Source organism: Drosophila novamexicana, unplaced genomic scaffold (genome assembly GCF_003285875.2).
Source record: "Drosophila novamexicana strain 15010-1031.04,08,12 unplaced genomic scaffold, DnovRS2.1 tig00004560-arrow-pilon, whole genome shotgun sequence".
In the NCBI taxonomy this organism is placed as follows: Eukaryota; Metazoa; Arthropoda; class Insecta; order Diptera; family Drosophilidae; genus Drosophila; species Drosophila novamexicana.
In genome coordinates, this window is record NW_020825054.1 from 268,373 (window position 1) to 292,927 (window position 24,555).

The window sequence follows — 24,555 nt, forward strand, 5'->3', positions numbered from 1 at the left end:
TTTCATATGGGAAATATATAAGAAATCAACTATTTTTATAATCAAATTCAGTTTTTCCAATCGATTGCAGCAAAAAAAAAAATTTTAATGTTAAATTAATCTTTAATCTTTGATATCAAAATATTTTACCGATCGGTCGTCTTATCAAAATATAGACAAATAGAAAGAAAAACAACTTTGAGACCATCTTAAAAACTTTAAAGAACTATTAAAAGAGTGACTTTTTATGGTTCTATTATAAATATATAAGTTGTTTAAATAAGGGCCAAAAAATTTAGCTTGCTAAGAAATACTTTTAAAAATCCAACTAATTAATAATTCTACCATTGATGCCCGTAAAAAGCCAGTCAGTGCTTATGAAAACTTTTTTAATGGACTTTTACCACAGCGACCAAGAAGACTTTCGTTAATTACCCAAACAAAAGCTTAACAACCACAAATTATATTCAAAAGTTTTCACTATTCAAATGCTGATACGCACCTCAATAAAGAGCAATTTACGAATGAGTTAACATCAAAGAATTGGTTAAATGCCAAAACAATTTAATTATAATTGAAATTCAAACTCACTCAGTTCCCAATTAGCGGCTTATACAAAAATGTCAATTCTAATTTAAAATTTCACTCGTGCAATGCGCGACATGTGTTTATTGTGCACTTAAATTGCCAATTAAAATTTAATGCATTTTTAAAATTAATTTTTATTAATTCAGATATGGTTTAAAATCGAAAACTAAAACGAGCAGCGAAAACAGTTTCTACCACTTATGTTGACAATATGCAAATGACACAACAAGTCGGCAGCGACTGATTTCAAACTTCAAAACGGATTCGCTGCGACGAGTGCAACGTCACGAAGCGAACAGAAACGAGTGCCGAACGAGTATGAGAACTGGCTCAGGACACGGACCCGGACACTGAGCGCCTGGACCTCAACCTGAGACTCCCGCTGCGTCTGCTACGAGCTGCGTTCGTTGCGAAACTGTTTTGGTTTCATTTTTTTCCCTCAGCCTTTAGTGGTTCGCAGCTGACTTCCTGCGCACAAGTTCGAGTTGCATCCGAGCGTGGCAACTCTGTTCGTATCGGGTTTGGGTCGGCTCGGTGGGGTGGTAAACACAACATGCGTGCAGTAAATATACCAACGCTAGTTGCTGCGTTTGGGGCACGGCAAAGATGACGTAAGTTTTCTGGCAACGCCACTTGTTGGTATGTTGTTGTTGTTGCAAATTCTGCTGCTGTTAGTATTTGCTGCAGTGTTGTTCAGTTTCCATGTACCAAGTTGTCAAAAAAAAAATAGTTTGCCAAATACATGCGGTTTCAGCTTACAAAGTTTTTAGTCATTCGAGAACTTGAGAAAGTAGTTTTTTGTTTAAGTTTCTAACACTGGTCGCATACCAAGGGTACAGTTACACCTACATTTATAGTTCCTGTGTTTGTTTCACAACGCTCTTAAAATGCAGAAATAAGTGCAGAATTGATAAAAAGAATATTTCCAGCAAATACTAAACCATTTTTAAAAATTTCATTTTAATCTCTAGAGTTAATATTTCCCCAACAGTCTCTGCACAATCCTTTGTTCTAAGGATTAAAATATACAGCTTTTAGATTCCCTTTACTTATATTGCACTCATACTGTCAACCCTATCATCTTTAGACATAAGTGTCATCTACACCTCATACCGTTCATATATAAGCTACATTTCATCAAACTCTTCGAAGGAATTTAACTAAACTACCTTATACCTAATATATCTTTTACACGTAGTGCTTCCAAAGATTACCCCAAGAAAAATCGAACCTTGTCGAACACAATACAACACTCAAACATGTGTGTCCTTTAACGACAAGTTGGTACATGTTCGATGTCGGAAATGCGTTTTGTGGTAATCCGCAACATTTCTGCCGGCTTGTATGTGCAGTGTGACCAGCTCTGGGCATAATCAAACTTAGCCTGCCAACTTAGCCTCCTTGCTTAAGTGGAGAACTAAAAGTGTAGTTGCACCCACTGTCATTCCAATTCGATGTTATTCCAATTAGCAGCTAACTTTTGGTGCAGCTATCGTTTTTCCAATGTGGCAACGCCAGCTAATTGCGGTCATTAACATTTTGCCTGATGTATGCTCGAAGTTCATTAGTTCGCAAGCAGGTAAAGGTCAGTTAGCTAATCACGCAGCATCCTTAGCGCTGATGGGTGAACTGTTGCAAGAAGTTTCAATTTCAAAACGCCTTCGTTTTTATATAACAGAAATTATAAAATGTCAGACTTAAAGAGTTGGGTCAAGCACCTATCAGATGGGATCGTGTATGATATATCAAATTACGCTGCCGGCATTCAAGTTATTAACAAAGAGAGCTGTGTAGTTGGAAGTAGCGTTTGGTGCATGAAAAAAGAAGCTGTATGGAAAGAAACGATATCAAAATGCAACTTTTAACTTTGCGCAGTTCTGTTAATTCAGCGAATTGGAACACCCACTAATGTGAAACTTTGGAAACCTAAGATTCGAAGAGCTTAGTATTTGGGCTCTTCAATAGCTTCGATGTGCCCAAAAGTAACTCAAGATCAAAGGATGATTATTACACTGATCAATGGACACGACGGCCGGACCAACAAAAATATTATCTCTGCTTCCGATCTGTCTGACAAGTTATTTTTTATTTTTTTCAGCTTCCTGACAAACGGCAGGAAGAATCAATTACACTGGAGAGCTGCATCTTCTGGCAGGCCGGAGACCGACAACAACAGATGGGCACAGTTGAGATCATTAACTTTCTCAAATTACGCCAGACAGCTCAGCACCACTATCTTTTTATAAGCAGAACAAGTTTTTCTTTCTTCCCCTATAAAAAATAAAACTTTATCACGCTGGGTGGGGGGGGGGGGGGGGGGGGGGGGGGGGGGGGGGGGGGGGGAGGATACGCGGCTGTGCAGCTGCAGCAAGGATATCATATAAATATATTTACCAACAAAGCAAACAATGTGCTAGATAAACAAAATATGTTGCTTTTAATGCGGATGGCGTTGGCGCAAAACATATCCATTATTCTGAGAAAAAAATACAAAGTGTAAACAACATTTCCATGGAATTGTGATTTGAAATGCGTGTAGTTTTTCTGTATCACCATTGTATTTCTGCAGAAGGAAGGTGTTGCCAATTGAAACAAAGGAAATTAGTGTTAACAATATTCAATGCAAATTGTAGGAATTAAGATTCGATTTGTGTGCTAGATACCACGTAAATTTATAATGCATTTTAACACCAGAAATACCTGTACAACCCAAAACAGGGAACTTGAGAAAACAAATACGATTTAAGCTAATGCTTATGCAAATAAAATAAAAATTGTATTTCTTAATAGTGCCCTGCTATTCGAGTTTATGTTAACAAATTGTGTGCCCAATCTAAAAAACAGTATCTCTTAGTCGCTCAACCTATCTCGATCTCAATCTTTCTTTTTCCAGCATTCGCGGTTTATATCTATTAAAATCAGTCTCCTAACTGCCAATATATTTGGTTGGTTGTTTCTTTGGTTACACACAAGGCGGCGGGTTTCTAATATTACTTTAGAAACTTAACTGAAAATTGGGATATGTAATAAGTGAAAATGTATGAATAAGAAAAGGCTAATGCATAACATGGAGACAAGTTATTTTTGATTTATAAATCGTAAATATTTTAATTCAATTAAAATAATTTACTAAGCCATGACAATATAAACTAGACCATTCTTACCCAACCGGCTTTCTAGTGTTAAATGCGCCTTGCATAAATAGGCAAATAGGCTACGGGCAACTACATCAGAGGCGAACCGCGCACGCGTTTCCCGCCTCATTCAGCATGCGGCGCAGGCGCGACGGCAATGATTCGCCGAATTAATGCGGAGCATGTGTCCAAATCGGCGGTTTATTAAACCTGGGCCCAGAACTGGGCGTGCGAACCACGCTGTGCACACCTGTTAGGCATGGCAATCGTATGGGGTAACGATGACGATTATGATGGCACATAGAGCGTAAAGCTGCGTGAACCGGCTTCCAATGAGCCACCGAGTGGTGTCGCCAGTGGGTGCCAGTGGGTGCCAATGGGTGCCGTTGAATGGGAGCCTACGTGCGCCGCTGGCCATCAGCAATGCCGGAAGCCTAGCAACAAGAAAGAGCGGAGCCCTTCGAAGCATGTAGCTGACGACAAAGTGTCAGGAAGTGTTTCTGTTATTGTTGTTGTTGTTGTGGCTGTTGTTGTCGTGGGTTCAGCGTCCAGTTTTTGCACTTGAAACCCAAATTGCGCAATTCCCAAAATAACTGCGCACCCAACTCAATCGGCTGGCTCAATTTTCGGTAGCTTATTTGTTTTTATAAAAATATGCATGTATATATTTGGGGTGGTGGCTGCGAAAGTACCGCTAAGCGCGTTGCGAAAAGTACGCAATCCGCCCGTGATGTCATCTCAGATGTGTCGCATTTACGGTGACGGGTTTGGTGCCAAAAATATACATCAAAGTGGATATTTAAACGCTCGCTTAAAATGATGAACGCTCAGTGGCCGACGACGTCAAACGACTTTAATGAATAAGAATAATTCAATTTTTTTTGTTAATGAGTGGGTGAAAGAACATACCTTTCATATACGTATAAATAAAACAATGATTAAAACATAACCTAGAAGGCACAAAAAAATATGTTACGACAGTAAAGTTTGCATCCGACTGCAATAAGTTGGTTAAGATCAACTACTGTGTAAATTCCATATTTTATATATTAACTACGAGGGGATATGGACACATCAATAGGAAAACAACCATAAGACAATAATTGCGAGAGGTATACAAAATTGCTTAAAACTATTAAGTGAGTCTAATGGGTTGACAAATACGTAGAAAATTTAAATGAGTTGCAGTTAATGCATAAGCCGTGCGCATAACACGTTGTTATGAAAATGTAACTTCTCTGCAGAAAAAGATTGAACTTTAACAGGATGAAACAACGATTGCTGCTTCTGTTGATTTATTTAGCTTGCCCAGCTAAGAGCAAACTGTACATGAATGCAATTACGAAAAACACGAAGATAATTGAGCGTCAATGGGTTGGCTTCAGATTCACTGAGGAAATCGAATTGGGTGGCTGGCTGGTGCGCGTTAGAAGTGGCGGCGCGGAGACCCTCTCATGTGTTGGTGCCTACTATTCACCTCTATTGGTGATCTCATCGGCCAATTGCATAAGCCCATTTCGATATCAGCTGGACGATGCCAGTGTAGTGTCGACTGCCAATGCGGTTGATGAGGATTTCAGTTTCTCCCTGGTACATTCGGTTTACACACCACACGATTTTGTTCCACAAAAAACCAACTATGACATAGCAATGGTCAGGCTAAGCACGCCCCTAAAAGGTAAGATGACCGAATTCATCAAGCTTACCAGCAAGCAGCCCACCGCTGGCACAAGTTTTTACACCTTTGGCTGGGGTTACGACAGCCTAGAAGTGCAGCCACCATCAGATGAGCCACGGAAAACCATAGTGCACCATTTAGATATAGACAGGTGTAAGAAACAATTTCCAAAGGGATTCGTGTCGAGCACCGTTCTTTGCGCGAAATTTCCCGAGGATAGTTTTGAGTGCATATACGACGGTGGTTCTCCGATAGTCTGGAAAAACGAGCTCGTTGGCATCGCCTCAGTAGGAGCTACTTGTAAAAATACAACGACTCCTGGTATTTATACGAGCATCATTAAGATGAAACCCTACATACTGGAGATTCACAAAGGTGTAAGATCTAGTCAATTGTCGCGCGACAAAAGACAAATTCGCCCGCAGTGGTAAATTGAAAAAGTTTATAGAACCTATAATAAATCGATAAATGAATACGAGTAAAAATACTTAACATGTTAATAAAACAATTAAGAGGCTCAAGTCGGGAGTTTCCGACTAGGGGATACTGAACCCTTTTCTAAGTACCAACGCCAAATGCAGCTCGCGTTACGAACGCGTTTGCTTAAGCAATAATACAAATATACTTCATCTGGGAGCTGGTTTTTATTTTTTGTTGGGGCAGGAATACGTCAGATTTGGCAGAAAAGTACAAATTCAGCGTAGTTCAGACATTAAGACCAATGCTATATCGCGGTTAAATTATGTCCGATTTTAAAATGATATACCTTTATAAACTAGAATAAATATCGACTCTGAGAAATACAGATAACGAAATGACAAATTCTTTTTCTTAGTGTATAGTCAAATATATATATATATGCAAAATTTATATTAAACAGCAAAAACGCATTCTTTAAGCGTTCTTTACGTTTGATTACATATTATGAAATAAAATGTAATTCTCTCTTGGGGAATATCGATATACCATATTGAGATTACTGTGCAGCTTATCCATGGCATATAGTTCGCAACCTTTACAGCAGTAGTCGTAACGCAGTCTCTAAAGCCCGCATTGACAATTCCAAACATACTCAGCAGAAGACGGGCTTCTTAAAGCTACACAAACTACCGATTACTACAGGTCCGAAATGAGCAAAATTTTCTATACAGTTTATCCGACCTTTTATAGAAGTATCCAGTAGCTCGTCAAAGCCCCAACCAGTAAGTCGCAGCGTCGGCAGAGTTTCCATTTGTTGTTGCAGGGTTGCATTCACCGGCAAGCAGATGGGACTGATGTGATCTGGGAATATCTCAGTTTTTTAGTATAGTATAGTAAATATATGATAATGAATTAACTAACCTTGAATTTTAACCTTTCTGAAGAGCTTTTGTAGAGCTATGTCATTTGCATTCATTTCATTAAATGTAAAATCTTCGTGCACAATCACCCTTTCGATTGGCTCCATTCTGTTTCTTAGATTTGAAACAATCCACATCACTTAATAGATTGTTATCGCCCAAGGTCACAGATTCTCTGTACAAATAAAATGAAAAATATTCTTAATGTGCTTGAAAAAGTTAAGGTTTTTCATCTCTTATTTGTGAGATTCTTAATACTTACTTACATCTCAGCGTACGCAGTACACGGTTAAAACGAATTTTGTATATAAAAATGTGAATTCAATAGTTAGCTTTCAATTTAAAGTTGTAGACAAGAATATGGCTTGTCAGTATCGTTATTCTTAATTAGTGCCATCCAGGGTCCCGATCCGGAAATAACTTCAGTTGCAGGGCCTTTAAGTGGGCTATTTTTGCCGATACCACAATTTTGTCGCTCCAGTCGACGCAGCCCATCCAGATTTATTTCTTATTAAGCAATCGACAGCCTTCCAAATTCTATTTCTTAAACAAACATTATAAATGAACATAATAATTAGAATAGTAGAAAGTAGAAGATCAGTAAACTCTTAACATAATAATCACATTTAGTCTAATCACATCTCAATCGCCTTGACATATAATATTAATCAAAAGTACAAAAAAGTAAAATAAATAAAACGAAAACAGCAATAAATAAAATATGAATATTGTAATTCGCAAAAGCCCATTGCTTGGTTTTTTAATATCAGTATTCACCTGGATGTGTGTATATACTATATACAGAAATTCTTAAAATCTGCGCTAGCTGCTGCTGACACGAGGCCAGCTAAAAGGCGTTTTCCTTAATAACTTTTGTGTTTCTTAACCGATTTTGATGAAATTTTCAACGATCTACTATTCTACTATAGTAGAATTGTATTCTCAAAGAGTCAATTGCATTTAAATTTTGTCTTATATATGTGGGCAGTATAAGTTGGTTAATTTATTTAATTTATATCTATGAGGTAGTAGCGGGGAGGTGGTGATAGCTATAAAATAAAAGATACTTGATATATATACACTATGCTACATATCAAGTTTGGTGACTCTAGCTCATGTTACACACAAAATTTGCTCAAAAAACAGGATTTCGATGTCTATTTGCATTGATTACTTAGAAACAAACGCGTACTACGCAGGCACTAGGAGGACCTATGTTCAAATTTCAAGTCTCATACATTCGGATGGACGGACGCACGGACAAATAAACGGACATGGCTAGATCGGCTTGGCTATTGATGCTTCCTTCTGCCTTTAACATACATTTGCAAAAAAAAACATTATACCACTTTTAATGTCTTCAGGGTATTAAAAAAACTGTACACTCTTATAGAATAGTTTTACTAAATAGTCGACTGCCTAGTCTACAGAGCAAATTTTTAAGTTAAAATAAAGTGTTGGAGAATTTCTTGAAATTTTTAATTTAATAAATGAACTAAACGAATCGAATTAGCAAGAAATAGCGAGGATAATTAGAATAACTCATACATGATTGACGGCTTCTGTAGCATGTAGTAGTAATTGGATTTCTCTGCAGTTAAGGATTGAAAGTTGTTGAAATGAAACAACAAGTGCTGCTAATGTTGTTTATCTGGATTCCCTTTGTCAGAAGTAAAATATACGATCAATTAATTACAAAAAAAACGATAATAAAAAATCGGTTATGGGGTGGAATGGCTTCAAATACAGGAGAAAATTTTGGCGGATGGCTGGTGCGCGTTAGGAGTGGTGGCGCGGATACCCTTTCCTGTTGTGGTTCATACTTTTCGCCATTATTGGTAATCTCTTCTGCCAACTGCATAAATCCTTTTCGATACCAGCTAGACGAGGCGAACGTAGTGTCGACAGCCAATGCAGAAGACGAGGACTACAACTTCTCCCGAGTTGATACAGTTTACTTTCCAGATGGCTTCACGGCACTTAAAACCAACATGGACATATCGATGGTCAGGCTACACAGTCCCTTAAAAGGCAGCATGACCGAATTCATTAAGCTGGCCCCCGTAATGCCGGGCCTTGGCGAAACATATCTTACATTTGGATGGGGCTTCGACAGTCTGGAGGTGCAGCCACCTTCAGATGATCCACGAAAGACAGGCCTGACATTTACGGCGCTGGATACATGTAAAACAAAATTTCAGACGGGATTCGTCTCGGACACTGTTCTGTGCGCGAAAATGCCCGAGGATAGTTTTGAGTGCATTTACGATGGTGGTTCTCCAGTGGTCTGGAAAAACCAACTCGTTGCCGTCGCCTCGGTGGGATTTACATGTAGGAATACTTCACTTCCTGGCATTTATACGAGCGTGATCAAGCTATCGACTTTTATAAAAAATATACGGAGAGCTGTCAGGGCTGGGCAATTAGCGCGTCGCAAAAGGGAAATCCGTCAGCAGTGGGAAAGCCTGAAAAGATCACCAAGCCCATAAGATACTAAATTCATTGAATGTCCATCTTCACTAAAACAAATTTAATGAATTTACAAATTGTATGACTCAATTGAATAAACGCTGCAATGTTAGTGGAATCGCAGGATCTTAACATGCATCTAGCTGAATTATATTCCTTAAATAATGCTGAGGACTTCAGTTTCTCTCTGGTACACGTTTACAGTTCCCAAGTTCCCGACTAGGGGATACCCTGAATCCTCTTCTACCAACAACACATGCAGCTAGCGTTACGAAAGCATTTGCTTTAGCATTAATAAAAATAAATGTAAAATTGTAACAATAGTTATAAACTGAAATATGTTTAATATATATATATACTATTCAAGAAGCTACTTGTAACATTTGGTGTCTAGCTCTTATAATATACGAGATTTCCCCGTTTCCAAGTAATCGATAAAAATTTTAATAGAAATACTGTTTTTTTGAGCAAATTGGGTAAATATTAAGAGCTAGAGTCACAAAACTTGACATGTAGCCTCTAGAATAGTATATATATATATCAAGTTTCTTTCATTTTATAAATCGGAGCTATAATGAAGTTAATAATCAAATTTATATTGCCCACCAATTTAAGCCGTAATTTACTTTTTGAGAATACACAAATATTATATGGTACAATAAGATATACTGTAGAAAATTTCATCGGTTAAGAAATACACAAAATAAAATGTGTTTTTGCTGCCCACGTGTTTGCGGCAGCTAGCGCAAATTCCAAGAATTTCTGAATACATTAATATACATGGATTCTGCTTGGAATTCTATCAACAGCATTGCAATGGCGATTATTTTCTGTGCAGTTATTGTTATTCGTTTTTTTTTCTCAAATATACTAGATTATTGGTGTGGCTGTTGAGTAGAGGCATAGCAAGTCGTGCGGTCTGCCGCGAGTTCAAGCCCTACTGGGTAAATAAATTTTTTTTTTTTGCTGGTGTGGCTATTGAGTAGAGTCGTCAGCAAGTAATGCGGTTAATTGCGAGTTCGACCCTTTTTTTTGTAATTTACCGTTATTACTTCAAACGAGCGCGTTGCGCGAACTGTATTCCCTAGTCGGGAGCTCCCGACTAGAATTTCTTACTTGTTTAGTTCAAAAGAAGTGTGACATTTTTACATGCGTCAACTGCCTGGGCTTAGCGTATCGCTTAGGCGGGTACTCCCAACTAGTAAATAGATCTTTGAAAATGATCTTAAAGCTAATTAGACACAAAACAAACTTTACACTCTTATACATTAGTTTTGCTAAATAGTCGATAGCTGAGTCTACAGGGCAAAAATTTAAATTTAAATAAGTATTAGAAAATTTCTTGCAATGTTAAATTTAATAAATGAGCTAAACGAATCGATTTAGCGGAGATAATTAGAATAACTCATATATGATTGACGGTTTCTGTAGCATGTAGTAGTAATTGGATTTCTCTGCAGTTAAGGATTGAAAGTTGTTGAAATGAAACAACAAGTGCTGCTAACGTTGTTTATCTGGATTCCCTTTGTCAGAAGTAAAATATACGATAAATTAATTACAAAAAATACGATTATAAGAAATCGGTTATGGGGTGGAATGGCTTCAAATACAGGAGAAAATTTTGGCGGATGGCTGGTGCGCGTTAGGAGTGGTGGCGCGGATACCCTTTCCTGTTGTGGTTCATACTTTTCGCCATTATTGGTAATCTCTTCTGCCAACTGCATAAATCCTTTTCGATACCAGCTAGACGAGGCGAACGTAGTGTCGACAGCCAATGCAGAAGACGAGGACTACAACTTCTCCCGAGTTGATACAGTTTACTTTCCAGATGGCTTCACGGCACTTAAAACCAACATGGACATATCGATGGTCAGGCTACACAGTCCCTTAAAAGGCAGCATGACCGAATTCATTAAGCTGGCCCCCGTAATGCCGGGCCTTGGCGAAACATATCTTACATTTGGATGGGGCTTCGACAGCCTGGAGGTACAGCCACCTTCAGATGATCCACGAAAGACAGACCTGACATTTACGGCGCTGGATACATGTAAAACAAAATTTCAGACGGGATTCGTCTCGGACACTGTTCTGTGCGCGAAAATGCCCGAGGATAGTTTTGAGTGCATTTACGATGGTGGTTCTCCGGTGGTCTGGAAAAACCAACTCGTTGCCGTCGCCTCGGTGGGATTTACATGTAGGAATACTTCACTTCCTGGCATTTATACGAGCGTGATCAAACTATCACCTTTTATAAAGAATATTCGGAGAGGCATCAGGTCTGGTGAATTGGCGCGTCGCAAAAGGGAAATCCGTCAGCAGTGGGAAAGCCTAAAAAGATCACCAAGCCCAAAGGATACTTAAGTCATTGAATGTCCATCTTCACTAAAACAAATTTATTGACTTTTGAAATTGTTAAATAATAAACGCCGCAATTTAAGTGGAATCGCCGACAAGATATTAACTAGCATCTAGCTGAATTAAATTCCTTAAATAAAAATCAATCGCAAACTAGACAAAATAGTGTCATAAAGAAATTAAATATTTAAATGCATAAATATATAAAAAATTAAATAAATCTTTGGTATAGAAATGTAGACATAATTTGTACTATTAGTTACGTGTAATTATATTTAACTCTTCTTCGCCAATTTTAAAGCGTGCAAAACGCGAATCAAATCGTTTTAAATTGAATCAGAATTGTTTTATAGAAAGCCCGAAGTTAATGTGTTAAGGCTCCATTTGATGCCATAGTCATATATGTGGAAATTGAATTTGTGTACAGTTAAGACATCGTTAGATATGAAACAACGATTGCTGATACTGTTGCTAATCTGGTGTTCGCCAGTTTGGAGCAAAGTGTACTCAAACTCAATTTCGAAAAAGACGAAAATAGGTCAGAGGCAATGGCAAGGCATGAGCAGCAATACGGGAGACAATTTTGGTGGCTGGCTGGTGCGCGTTAGGAGTGGTGGCGCGGATACCCTTTCTTGTGGCGGTTCATACTATGCCCCCATATTGGTGATATCGTCGGCCAATTGCATTCACCCATTTCGATACCAGCTGGACGACGCCAGCGTAGTGACCACCGCCAACGCGGAAGATGAGGATTACAACTTCTCCCTTGTGGACACTGTGTACAGTCCAAATGAGTTCGTAGAATACAGAACCAACATGGACATTGCGTTGGTAAGGCTGACCACCCCCTTGAAAGGCACAATGACCGAGTTCATTAAATTGACCAACACTTGGGCAACCAACGACATGGTTTTTAGTACATTTGGATGGGGCTTCGACAGCCTGGACGTGCAGCCAGCCACAGATGAGCCAAGAATGGTACAAAATTCGCTATTTGTAGGATTAGACAAATGCAAACAACGTTTCCAAGCAGGATTTGTAGCTAACACAGTTATGTGCGCGACACTTCCCACAGATATGTTCGACTGCATATACGATGGCGGCTCTCCGTTAGTGTGGTCGACCGAGCTCTTTGGAATCGCTTCGGTAGGTTCCACATGCAGGAACACATCGAATCCCGGCATTTATACGAACCTGATGAAGCTTAAGCCCTTCATAAGCAGAATTGAACGCGGAGTCAGGTCCGGTCAGTTGCCTCGTGCAATATTTTCTCGTCAAAGTCACCAAAACCGGCAAATACATCAAAAAAATCAAAATAAGAAAGATAAGCCGGCTAAATAAATAAATACATTTATATGTGTAGAGTTTTTCATTATCTGAACCGAACCATGTTATGTCAAAAATAAATTCGTTTAAAATTCGTTTTTGGATATTGCAATATGATTACAATTATTAAGGTACTATGAATTTTTGACGTTGAGTTATAAAATAAAATATGACAATATAACAGATAAAAGAAATTTGTAATAATTAAATCGTTTCATTTTAAACATTTTACAAACCAAAAAGATTGATAAATGTGAAAAAAACGGACCGAACCTAAAGTATATAATGAATAACAAGTAAGAGGTTCTAGTCGGTAGCTCCCGACTAGGGAATACCCTGACCCTTCATATTCCAACACCAAATGCAGCTCGAGCCACGCATTCGATTGTTTTAGTAGTAATAAAGATATATTAAAAATAAAATGTTCCCTAGGCAAGTTCAAACTCGCAACTGACCGCATTACTTGCTGCCGCCTCTACCCAACAGCCATAACAGAAAAAAAAAACAGCTCTTTACCCAGGTAGGGTTCGAACTCACACAAACCGCACCACTTGCCGCCGCCTCTACTAAGCTGCCACATCTATCAATGGGAGAAACACGAATTAAAATAGCAGCACAGAAAATATCACAATCGCAATTGCAATGCTGTTAATAGAATTCAAAGAAGACTCAAACTACAACTAACTACTACAAATTGCTATAGATTATTTGTACATTCTCAAAAAGTCAATTGCATTTAAATTGTGGCTTTTACTAGTGGGCAGTATTCCAGTACTTAATTAAGTTTTACATAAATTTCGTACATATAAATAATAGGGCATATGCACATATAGTATATACGTGTATTTAATATAATCAGTTATACAATCAGGCGTAAAGTGAAATTTAAGGCCAATTAGATGTGGCATTTTATAGTTTATTTAATGGCTAATACAATCAGTTGCAAGACAACATCAAATGGATCGCAAGTGCAAACACTTCGTAGTGCTTCTCTGCCTGGAATTGGTACCTTTCATGGAACCAGTCAGAGGAGCAGCCCAGGCCAGTTTGGCAATAAACTTGCGCGTAAGGCCGCCAGTAAGGACAGTTGACACCAATGGCTATCAGCTGACTAGGAATGCGTATGTGGGCGAGTGGTTGCTCCGCATTATGGATGAAGATCGATTCGCTTGTGGCGCTGCTTACTATGCCCCATTATACGTCCTGACATCAGCCAGCTGCATGCACAAGTTCAAACGCAGACTGAACGAACTGAGCGTGGAGACGCTGTTTGGCAATAAATTCGCTTTGATCGAGACTATCAGCGTGCCCCATCAGTACCAATATCCCAAAAATTTCATGGACATTGCTGTCATTAAGCTAGTCGATCCCATACCGGGCGATGACCACGCATACGTTAAGCTATGCAGCCGTCCGATTGTGGACTATGGCAAGCTGACGGTGGTGGCGTGCAGTTCCGAGCACAAGAATATGCGCACCCTGCAGGTGAATCTGTTAAATCAGATGGATTGCCAGAGCCAGTATTCACACATGCGTCTGGCCGAGACCATTGCGTGCACGCATGCATTTAACCAGGACAATGAATGCATGTACGATTTTGGCTGTCCGGTCACAGCCGGTGATGAGCTGTGCGGCATTGTGGCGTATGGTCCTGAGTGTAGGAATCCAAATCTGCCTGGCCTGTTTACAGATATTTATCAGGTAAAGAAATTTATTCGCAGCGTTGTCTTTGCCAGTAAATATCGTAATAGGGCTCCAAAGCAAACATGGTTCGACAAGTAAAAGCAGCAATAATTATGTTGTGTTATCCAACAATTGGCATTTTTCATTTACTCTGTAGTCAATATATTTTCATTTATTTGTAAAGCAATCAATAAATGTCAAATATAAATATTAGTGTATGCAATCTTACTTTAATGATTCGCGTATTTAAAAGCGACGTGTACAGGGGAATGACTGTTATCGTCCGCCACAATCTATGAAGCAATTGCATCGACCGGCCACCACATGTTATCGGCCAGTGAGCTAAGCAATGTTTACATAAGGGTTAATGCACAGCTGTTGTTGCCTATCGATAACTTTGTGGAAGTCAACGAGTCGCTGAGTCGTTCTAAATCTTCTAAATCAATGCGTTAATTAGTTTAATGCTAAGCCAAAAAAATTGTATTTTCCAATAAATATATTTGAAACAAACTCGCTACCGCTGGATTTCGAAGCACTTTTTGCTTATTTAGTGAATGCTACTGTTATTCTCGCTGTTATGTTAATTAACATCTGTGTTTGGCAAACACACAAACTGTGGCTCACGGGCAGCAGCACCCACATAAAATCACGACCAAGGGACTCAGCAGATCCAATTTAAACGGAAACACACGGGCCTGCTGTCACACACTGGACACAGAATGGCACAGTGGAAGAAACTGTACATGGGCGACAGAATAGAAGATCTGGAGAAGTGGACGACAATTCCAGACTTGCGCAACAAGAGCATGAAAATGTAAGTGGACACCACACACACCGCCCCGCCCCACCTAAAAACCTAGAGGCAACCGTGTGCCAGCATCTGTGCACTAACTCTCATGCTGATGTCAACAAATTTTAAAAAATAAAATGATAAATCCAATTTCAGTTTACTCAACACGGCGCGCAAACTGTACTTGACCGCTGAGGACTATCGCCTGGATGGAGATCAAGAGTTGGCCTACATCACCTACATGAAGTACTTCAATATGCTGTCAGCCATACGTGGCAAATCCGATTACAACCAGCACAAGCTGACGGTGCGGCAAGTGCTCGGCGACACTGACTCCAATCGTCGCATCATGGACACGCTGGAGCTTATTAACACATCGCTTAGAAAACGCTATGAACAACTGCTGCCACCAGGCGGCGGCAATGCGAAGACTAATGGTGCCCCAATTAGCCCGCCGCTACCGTCAGTGGAACCAATTGATGAGAAAGGCTCATTGGCGAGCGCTGCGGCATTTGCACAACTCGGCGTTATCACCTGTGAGGCACTGTTCCGGCGCATGCAACAAAAATCTGTGCTGGTCATGGACTGCCGCAACAGCGCCGACTACAACAACTCGCATTTAACCTACTACTGTGCATTCAATGTGCCCGAAGAGCTGATAACGCCAGGGTAAGTCCCCACACTCGACTCCTGGGAACACCCGTTGTAATGCCCAGCTTATGTTCTTGCAGCATGTCGGCGGGCAAATTACAGGCATGCCTGAGCAGCAGTGCCAAGGCCTCGTGGGCCGCGCGCTCCGTCAAGGAGTCGGTTGTGTTAATGGACTGGAACAGCAAGGATGCACATCCGACGGGCAACGCAGCCATTTACACCCTATTGGACATATTGAAAAATGTGCGTAAATTTATATTTTTATTTTATAGCCCACCAACGGGCATTATCGGATCGGATCACTATGTTGTCGAAAACAGAGTTTCTGTTTGAGAAACTTTCTTTTTAGTGCTTAAGCAAACTTACTATGAAGAAAATCGTATTATTAGCAGACTACTATATCCCATAGCTTCAATAGGAAAAATCGGTCCACAACCGAGTTGTAATGTAAGCAGCCTATTTGTTTTTAATAATATCTGCATCAATTTCTGCAACTATCAGGCTCGCCATAAGAGCATTGGACAAAAATATAAGATATATAAATAGGATAGGAATGATCGAACATCTCAAATATATTCATACACTTAATTTTACAGTGGGATCCAGACGTCACCTATCGCACGCCCATACAAATTCTGGAGGGGGGCTACGAATACTTCATCATGATGTACCCCACGCACTGTACCAATCCCAGCGTACAAGCGCCGCAGCAGAACAATAATGATATCGAAACGATAGATGACATCGAATATCCTTCCATTAATGATATTACCATGAAGGAGGACGTTATGAATGAGCCAAATACTAAGCACAAGCAACGACCCAGCATTAATCGTGCCAGCAAGCCCGCAGCGCTGCGCACCTACGAGCAGAGCCAACAGAATCAGCAGCCGCCGGAACCACAGGAAAATCCTATTAATGAAATAATTCGCGATCAGGAGACGTTGCTGCTGCGGGCACAGCATAACGATATGCTACTCGATTCCGCATCCAAGAAATGGCAGAGCATATTCGAGCTGAAGCAACTGCAAGCCGAGGGCGCTGTGCTAAGCACTGCAGAGCAGGAGGTGCTCTACAACATAATGCAATTGGAAAGCAAGGCCGACGATTATGTGAGTTAATAACTATATTGAATTTGTATAGCTACTAATGGGTCTTAACGTTGCCTAGAAAATGGAAAACAATCGCCTGCGCGATGAGCTGAATCGGTACAAGGAGCAAACCCCGCAAAATCATCTGCAAAACGATACTGAGACAACCAAACGTATTGAATCCAAGATACAGGAGCGTCAAGAGCTGGACAAGCAGCACGAACGCGATCGTCTCGAGCGTGAGCGTCAGCTGGCCATTGCACGTGAGGCGAAACGGCATTACAAGCCGCCGGCTGAGCCCACAAGTACCAGGCCAGACACACCCACCGATGACTCACCACCCAATTCAAACAGCGAACTGCAGCATACGGTTACCTACGACGAGGCACCACCCCGGCCCGTCTACGATCGCTCTACGAAACCACAGAGCCGCGACGTTGAGACAACAGCGCCACGAGTCCGTGATTTCTCGCCCGTTGTGGGCCACAATGTGGTGAGTGGTTGACCAGGGCCTAAAAATAACTTTAACCAAATCAATAGGCCGTCACGTTTAGCGTTCATGGGCTGCACATTTGTTTTGCCAATGTGGTTCAGTCGCACGCTGTCCGAAGCCAAAGCATGTTCAGCTAAAACCGCAATTAAATATTCTGCTATTGGTTTAGTGGTTGCAACAAATCGCACAAATGATTTGCGTAGCGGGCGTCAAAATTCAGCTGCCGCCAACTTACAACATTTATAGCTCCATATTTCCGCTCAGACGCGTAAATTAATTAAACAAAATCGTATTTATGATATTTTAATAACTAATATTGCCATATCGTTACAGGGGCGCGGTCTTACTGGACTTAAGAATCTGGGCAACACTTGCTATATGAACAGCATACTACAGTGTCTGAGCAATACGCCACAATTAATGGAGTTTTGCATATCGGACAAATACAAGAACTATATAAGTCGGCGTAACAAAACAAACGGACAGGTCATCGAAGAGGTAGCTGCACTCATCAAGGAGCTATGGAATGGTCAGTACAAGTGTGTGGCTAGTCGTGATTTGCGAGTGAGTATTGGCAAGAAAATTTGGAGACATTCCGAAAATGAGATTTATTTATGTATTATTTTGCAGTACGTTGTGGGCCAGTATCAGAAAATCTTTCGCGGCGTCGATCAACAGGACTCACATGAATTTCTCACCATTCTCATGGATTGGCTGCATTCCGATTTGCAAACCCTGCGTGTGCCGCGAAAGCGAGATATCATCAGCGCCGCGGAGAAAGCCTGGCTAGAGTTTACCAAGTCGCAGGAGAGTATAATACAGCATTTATTCTATGGCCAAATCAAGAGCACCGTCAAGTGTGTAACCTGCACCAAGGAGTCGGCCACATACGAGTGCTTCTCGAATCTCAGCCTGGAACTGCCGGCAAATGCAAATTTTTGCTATCTGCACCAGTGCATGGACATGTACTTCAGTGGCGAGAAAATACACGGCTGGAACTGCCCCAATTGCAAGACGAAACGTGATGCAATTAAGAAATTGGACATTTCCAAACTGCCACCAGTGCTAGTGGTACACCTGAAGCGGTAGGCGGATAGCAGAGTTTGTCTCAATAATTTCCTAATATGTTATCTTGTTTTTGCTTTTTCACAGTTTCTATGCGGATCCCAGCAATGCAGGTGCCTATATTAAGAAACAAAACTATTTGCAATTTCCGCTCGAGAATCTGGAAATGAAACCGTATACGGCACGTGTCGAATCACGTGCCGTAACGCCCAAAACATACCAGCTGTATGCAGTGTCCAATCACTACGGCACCATGGAGGGCGGTCATTATACGGCATTCTGCAAGAGCGCTCACTATGGCCGCTGGTATAAGTTCGACGATCAGGTTGTTTCGCCCCTGGACACATCGAACGTCGTCTCGAGCGCAGCATATATATTATTTTATAGCTGGCTGCCGCCTATGCAGCTCTCAATATCATAGTCGCAAATGGAACTGTTCATTATTTTTGGTCCCTAGCTATTTGTATTTACCAAATTATCTGCCCATTATTTTTTTCTTAGCTTTTAATGCCTAGTCGCTTCACCAATTTACTGCAAACTGTTGCTTTTATTAATTAATGCTTTGTTGTTGTTCAATATTGGACCTATATTTATAATTTTACAACCATTACCATTATCAGATAATATTCGGGTATCTGCTATATACATAAACATATATATATATATATATATATATATATATTAAGTAAAAAAGAAAAACTCAAGACGTTTGAATATTTGTATGGATTTATGAACAAATCTAAGTGCATTACAAAGTTTAACCAGAGCGAAGTTATATAGTTTATTATATTTTACACGCATATTTTTAAACCAAATAAAGGAAATACAATTTCTAAACTCTTTTTTTTGTCTTTTTGCTACTTTTCGCATTTTAAATCACCAAAACTCACCGTCCGCACAAGAGAGCTTTCATTTTGATATGATATGTGTGTATTCAAAACCTCCCGCTCAGTAGACGATATATTGCTTTAACGATAATTACAATTTTCTTGCAGCTCAATTATGGTAACCCTAATATTATTTATCGATAACATGTTGACACTTGTCGCCATCTCTAAACTCCACGTATTAGAAATTTGTACCAAATCAGCGTTTTACGCTTTTAAAGCACAATGCCAGGTGTCCGTGGAGAATAATTTAGTTTTCTAAGAATAAAGTTAAATTAAAGAAGAGTTAGCAAATCGAACCGACGCCAATGAATATACCGGAACACAGCCGTTTCGCTATCTACGCGTTGGGCATTTTTTTTGCCTACTTTCTGTATGGCATAGTCCAGGAGAAGCTCACGCGCGGCCGGTATGGAGACCAGTTGCAGCTGGATGGGAATATCGGCGAGCGGTTTACCTATACCCTGGCCCTGGTCTGGGTGCAATGCTTTTGCAATTACCTCTTTGCCAAAGGTAAGTGGCAATCGACGTAGCCGCTCTCTATGTAACGCCCACTTATTTTCCTTAGGCATGCTGGCGGTGAAACCACAAAAGGAGGACACCACACACACGGGCTACTATGCGGCCAGCTCGCTGACGTATCTGTTGGCCATGGTGTCCACTAACATGGCGCTGCGTTGGGTGCCTTATCCCACTGCCGTTGTGGGCAAGTCGGCCAAACCGATCCCTGTTATGATACTTGGCGTGCTGGTTGGACGCAAATCCTATAGCTGGACGCGTTACGCATGTGTGCTGACAATTGTACTGGGTGTCATATTATTCATGTACAAGGAGAGCAAGGTGGCCAATTTGCCACCAGAGACAACAGGATTGGGAGAGCTGCTGCTGTTTTTGAGCTTGGCCATGGACGGCCTAACTGGTGCCGTGCAGGAGCGTATGCGTGCGGCTAGTGCGCCCTCGGGTCAGCAAATGATGTTGTCCATGAACTACTGGAGTACCCTAATGCTCGGCGTGGCCATGGTGGTAACAGGTGTGCAAGCGGGTGAACTGCATGTTACTTTTTGATAAGCATTTTGGTCCTATTACAGGTGAAGGCATGGAGTTTATACAGTTTGCTTTGCGTCATCCGGAGGTTTGGATTCACTTGTCCATGATTGCGCTGTGCGGTGCCTTGGGTCAGCTTTTTATCTTTCTGATGGTTGCCAATTTTGGACCGTTGGCTTGCTCAGTGGTCACCACCACGCGCAAATTCTTTACCGTTCTCTGCTCTGTGCTGCTATTTGGTAACGTGCTGATCGCTCGTCAATGGTTTGGTGCCGTTTTGGTCTTTGCGGCGCTTTTTACGGATATGTTGTATGGCAAAAAGGATAATGCGGCTAAGAACAAGAAACCGCCTGGCGATGGCAAGCTAAAGGAGGAACAAAAGAAACTAAATTCATAGAATTTATTATAATAATAGCTTTATTTGTCGTACAATACAAATCGCCCTTAGTTTAGTTTAGCTTGTGCTGTAAAACGTACAAAAGTAAAAATGTTGTATTAAGGAGCTCAACAACTGCATTCCCAAATCGATTTAAAAATAATTACATTTTACTTATATAACTTAATTAAGTTTTACATGTGTTACAAAAAAACAGATTTTCATTTGAATTTTCGGAAATAGCGCAATTAACAGCATTGCCACAGCAGTGCGAGCACACAATAGTTTGCTAAGAAATATCGATTCATCGTTAGACGAATATCGACTTGCCACCACGAGCTATCGAGGGAGCTTCGAGCAATGACGTTCGTTGCTGATGGCCGATTTTTTAAGTGTTTATATTCGTTAGCTATGCGCGTTTACGCTCAGCGCTCGCGGCTTGGATATAATAAAAGTTGACGCAGTGTTAAAATTCAAATTGGGTGCTATAATATAAATTTACGTTCTTTTAGTGGTGTCAACAAAGCGCGCGGTGCTGCAATTAAAAGGGTTTAGCAGAAAATTACAACACAGAAAACCAAAGAATTGCAAACGAATGCGAAATTTATTTATTAATGCAAAAATGCATGTCAAATGTGCTAAAGAAGTGCTCAAAACTGTTTAAAATAGTAAAGCTGTAAAAAAAATCTACACAAATTTCGTGTAAAACAAATATAATATTTTCCTACTAGGTGAGTCGTTGGTATTGTTGTTGCTGCCAGCTGTTTGCTTGTATGTTTGTACCGCAAGGGTCGCTGCAATATTATATGTGAGTGTGTTAGTGAGATTAATTTTAGCGACTAAATGAATCGAAAGTGATTGGCACCGGATGATAGCCAGAGCAGTGTTATTTAAATACATACTCATTTGTTTTGTAACAAGTTTGACTTGTTAGCTAGCAGGATCGCAGGCACATAGTGCCAATGGGCTTAATAGACACCCTTGCAACATTTTAACACAGCCACCCGCATACACACACACATACACACATACACACACATACACACATACACACATACACACACACACTCACATACAAAGTCACACGTGAGTAACACTCGCGCGCTCTCTCTCGCTCAGTCAAAATGGTGGTTGTTACCGTTAACGTTTGCCGGCTGCTGCTGCTGCTGCTATTGTTGTTTTTGTTGTTGCTGTTGTGCGTGACGTAAACATTTTCTAGCCATTTCTCACCCATTGCCAAAAGTTCTTTTGCTTTCGCAGTGCATTATGTAAATACGTTTATTTAAATGACCATCTACTTATCTACACACACTCATATATAAATACGATTGTAGAGCTGATTTATGCTCAGACGTCGCGTTCGCACAGTTCACAGATAGCGAAAAAAAACCATCATAACGCTTTTGTTGAGGCCCCTCTTATCGCGCCGCAATAAAATATGTATATATGTATATAGTTCATATGAAGAATCCAAAGCAAAACAAAGACTCACACTCTGCATACACATACGTACACACACACACACACACACACACACACACACACACTCGTTTGGTATTTGTATTATATGGGTTTTCACGCTGATAATTATGAACAACAAAGTTAACAGAAACAAAAAATAAAATATGAGAAACATGTCAAAAAACAAAACAAAATATCAATAATTAGCATTGCCAATCGTTCGACTTTTTGTGACCGTCTGGCGAGACGCGAATCTAGCGTGTCTTTGCATTGACAAAGATCATGTTTGACGCGACTCTTAATTATACAATCTCTTAAGCTTATGATGTCTATAAAGTCTTAAACGTTTTATTAATCAGTATGTGAATCTGTCTGTTATAATTGAAGCTCCTCTGTGTCTTATGAAATCATGCTTATAGCTCTTGGGCAGACTTTCTAACTGCCTAATTGAACTAAAATGCAATAAATACATCTTGAAATACAATTCTCAACTTTTGAAGCTTGGCCCTAAGTTCATTCACTTTTGCTGGGCATTTATGAAACTACCGCTGAGACACATTAGGGGCATTCCCTCTAAAGCAATGCATTGAAACTATGCACGTGCTCAAGTTGTCGTCATTTGCTCTGGTTCAAGTGAGGCCAATAAACATTACGAAAAGAGAAAGAAAAAAAAATGAATAAAAAATATTGAGCGGCTTTTTGACTATTTATAAACAGCATTCTGTTTCATATTTTTTGCTTCGTATATGCCCAAATGTCTGCCTGCTGTGCTCTGTGCATTTATCTGAGGTTTTCTTCTTTCGTTTTGTCTAAACTGTGGCGACTGCCATCTGCATCATCACAGCCCCATTCTTCTACATTTTCACTCGCCCGCCCACACTAATGATGTCATCCACGAGTCGGTCACATGTTTGGACGGAAGCCCAAAGACTGAACCAAATAAATTGATTCTGTGCCCGCAACGAATTGTTGCTTCGAAAGTCAAAATTTTGAACTGTTGATTGATTGGTACTGTGTGAAAATAGTTGCTCTATATCAAATGCATTTATTCTAGCATACATTTCCCTTTTATCACATCTATTTTAGCGCTTCGCATATGTTTGTTGATTTTTAAAAGTGTTTCTTTTTGCAGTTTCCTGATGTCTAAAAAACATCTCAATTTGCTTTTTTGGTTTTTGATTGTGTTTTATCTTAATACGAATGTATTATGCATTTAAAAGTATGCTATATGAAATTTAACAGATAATTATGAAAATAATGTGCAATACGTAACAGGCATATTTAAATTAATCTCATTTCACTTTTTATCCATATGCTTTTCACACCAATTGGATACGTACGTTTCATTTTTTTGTTATATATAACCGCACCATGCTCACGTGTTTTTTTGTTTTGTTTTTTATTTTTTTTAGTATTTTAGAATTAATCTGAGGAAAATTGCGTATACGCCGCATGGAACAGCTGTTATTCATATTGAATCTTGTGTCAATTTAACGTTGATTTTACAGCAGGCAAAATGAACCAAAAGACAATTTTTAGACATTTTCCAAATGAGAACAACAACACTGAAAGCATTTCTTACGCTCTCACAAAATCAAACATTTTAATCCGTCTCCCACTCTCTTTGTTTGCATTTGTTTTTGTTGCAATAGCTGCTTTTGCCGTTTTCCGTTTTGCAGCATGCGGTTTTTGTGCTTTTATGAATTAAAAATTGCAAATTCTCTCTTACGCTCGGCCACTGCTGTGCGCTCTTCTCTACGTGTTTGTCATGTGTATGCGAGGCGCGCGCTCTCTCTCTCTCTCTTTGTCTTCTCTTTGCTGGCGCTGCTTCTTAGGATGCCATTGCATTTGTATTGGGCTTGCAGTTTTATTTTCATTTTCACAAGTAAATGAACCCCAACTATGGCACGCGTTCGTCTACACTCACTCGCCCCCTCCTTATTCTAGCCGCACTCACTCGCTCGCTCTCACTCTCTGTCTGCCAATTAGTGCCCGAAGTTGCGGGCTGTCGACTGCATTTTGTTGTAACTCGTTTCGTTTTGCTTGGGCTTCGGTTTATTTTGGTGCTGCATTCTTTTTGGCCGCATTTTCGGCAGTGTTGTTGTTGTTGTTACTGTTGTTTGGTTTTGGCCATGCCAAATTGTA

General features: G+C 40.1%; 9 protein-coding genes and 2 long non-coding RNA genes across 13 annotated transcripts in view; 9 read left to right on the top strand and 2 right to left on the bottom strand.

Annotated features, from left to right (window-relative positions):
• LOC115770789 overlaps nt 1-2,839 on the top strand; it is a 46,759-nt gene extending 43,920 nt beyond the window's left edge. Inside the window, exons 2-3 of the long non-coding RNA XR_004018900.1 lie at nt 714-1,178; nt 2,666-2,839. This is a non-coding gene — a long non-coding RNA (uncharacterized LOC115770789). The remainder of the gene's footprint in view (nt 1-713; nt 1,179-2,665) is intronic.
• A 1,485-nt stretch (nt 2,840-4,324) lies between these two features.
• On the bottom strand, nt 4,325-4,738 carry LOC115770746. The gene is made up of 2 exons (XR_004018893.1): nt 4,611-4,738; nt 4,325-4,552 (listed from the first exon to the last, which is right to left on the bottom strand). It is a non-coding gene; the product is annotated as an uncharacterized LOC115770746 (long non-coding RNA).
• A 292-nt stretch (nt 4,739-5,030) lies between these two features.
• On the top strand, nt 5,031-5,810 carry LOC115770854 (trypsin iota-like). The gene has a single exon (XM_030716291.1). The coding sequence runs from the start codon at nt 5,031-5,033 to the stop codon at nt 5,808-5,810; it is 780 nt and encodes a 259-aa protein (XP_030572151.1).
• Nucleotides 5,811-5,946: 136 nt separating this feature from the next.
• Nucleotides 5,947-7,331, bottom strand: LOC115770745 (serine protease grass-like). 2 transcript variants are annotated; one of them, XM_030716149.1, is made up of 3 exons: nt 6,986-7,331; nt 6,721-6,894; nt 5,947-6,660 (listed from the first exon to the last, which is right to left on the bottom strand). In XM_030716149.1, exons 2-3 carry the CDS (start codon nt 6,854-6,856, stop codon nt 6,452-6,454), a joined length of 345 nt encoding a protein of 114 aa, XP_030572009.1. In that variant the 5' UTR covers nt 6,857-6,894; nt 6,986-7,331; the 3' UTR covers nt 5,947-6,451. The 2 variants fall into 2 exon arrangements, with proteins under 2 accessions (XP_030572009.1, XP_030572008.1); XM_030716148.1 differs by having other exon boundaries at nt 6,982-7,329.
• A 967-nt stretch (nt 7,332-8,298) lies between these two features.
• On the top strand, nt 8,299-9,336 carry LOC115770744 (seminase-like). The gene is made up of 2 exons (XM_030716147.1): nt 8,299-8,390; nt 8,685-9,336. Exons 1-2 carry the CDS (start codon nt 8,339-8,341, stop codon nt 9,206-9,208), a joined length of 576 nt encoding a protein of 191 aa, XP_030572007.1. The 5' UTR covers nt 8,299-8,338; the 3' UTR covers nt 9,209-9,336.
• Nucleotides 9,337-10,632: 1,296 nt separating this feature from the next.
• On the top strand, nt 10,633-11,699 carry LOC115770792 (seminase-like). Its single transcript, XM_030716213.1, has 2 exons — nt 10,633-10,722; nt 11,017-11,699. The coding sequence occupies exons 1-2, from the start codon at nt 10,671-10,673 to the stop codon at nt 11,547-11,549; spliced, it is 585 nt and encodes a 194-aa protein (XP_030572073.1). The 5' UTR covers nt 10,633-10,670; the 3' UTR covers nt 11,550-11,699.
• Nucleotides 11,700-12,101: 402 nt separating this feature from the next.
• Nucleotides 12,102-12,657, top strand: LOC115770855 (trypsin iota-like). The gene is made up of 2 exons (XM_030716292.1): nt 12,102-12,521; nt 12,619-12,657. Exons 1-2 carry the CDS (start codon nt 12,102-12,104, stop codon nt 12,655-12,657), a joined length of 459 nt encoding a protein of 152 aa, XP_030572152.1.
• A 1,157-nt stretch (nt 12,658-13,814) lies between these two features.
• On the top strand, nt 13,815-14,684 carry LOC115770925 (seminase). Its single transcript, XM_030716383.1, has one exon. The coding sequence runs from the start codon at nt 13,827-13,829 to the stop codon at nt 14,649-14,651; it is 825 nt and encodes a 274-aa protein (XP_030572243.1). The 5' UTR covers nt 13,815-13,826; the 3' UTR covers nt 14,652-14,684.
• A 292-nt stretch (nt 14,685-14,976) lies between these two features.
• Nucleotides 14,977-19,441, top strand: LOC115770920 (ubiquitin carboxyl-terminal hydrolase 8). 2 transcript variants are annotated; one of them, XM_030716377.1, is made up of 8 exons: nt 14,977-15,366; nt 15,499-16,011; nt 16,074-16,236; nt 16,590-17,105; nt 17,164-17,577; nt 17,911-18,141; nt 18,208-18,662; nt 18,730-19,441. In XM_030716377.1, exons 1-8 carry the CDS (start codon nt 15,272-15,274, stop codon nt 19,061-19,063), a joined length of 2,721 nt encoding a protein of 906 aa, XP_030572237.1. In that variant the 5' UTR covers nt 14,977-15,271; the 3' UTR covers nt 19,064-19,441. The 2 variants fall into 2 exon arrangements, with proteins under 2 accessions (XP_030572237.1, XP_030572238.1); XM_030716378.1 differs by lacking the exons at nt 14,977-15,366; nt 15,499-16,011; nt 16,074-16,236; nt 16,590-17,105; nt 17,164-17,577 and adding an exon at nt 17,729-17,845 and having other exon boundaries at nt 18,730-19,436.
• A 285-nt stretch (nt 19,442-19,726) lies between these two features.
• LOC115770924 (solute carrier family 35 member B1 homolog) lies at nt 19,727-21,097 on the top strand. Its single transcript, XM_030716382.1, has 3 exons — nt 19,727-20,042; nt 20,098-20,559; nt 20,618-21,097. Exons 1-3 carry the CDS (start codon nt 19,838-19,840, stop codon nt 20,968-20,970), a joined length of 1,020 nt encoding a protein of 339 aa, XP_030572242.1. The 5' UTR covers nt 19,727-19,837; the 3' UTR covers nt 20,971-21,097.
• A 193-nt stretch (nt 21,098-21,290) lies between these two features.
• LOC115770918 (5'-AMP-activated protein kinase subunit gamma-1) overlaps nt 21,291-24,555 on the top strand; it is an 85,829-nt gene continuing 82,564 nt past the window's right edge. The window contains exon 1 of the mRNA XM_030716369.1: nt 21,291-21,680. The gene's annotated coding sequence lies outside the window, so the exon portion shown is untranslated. The remainder of the gene's footprint in view (nt 21,681-24,555) is intronic.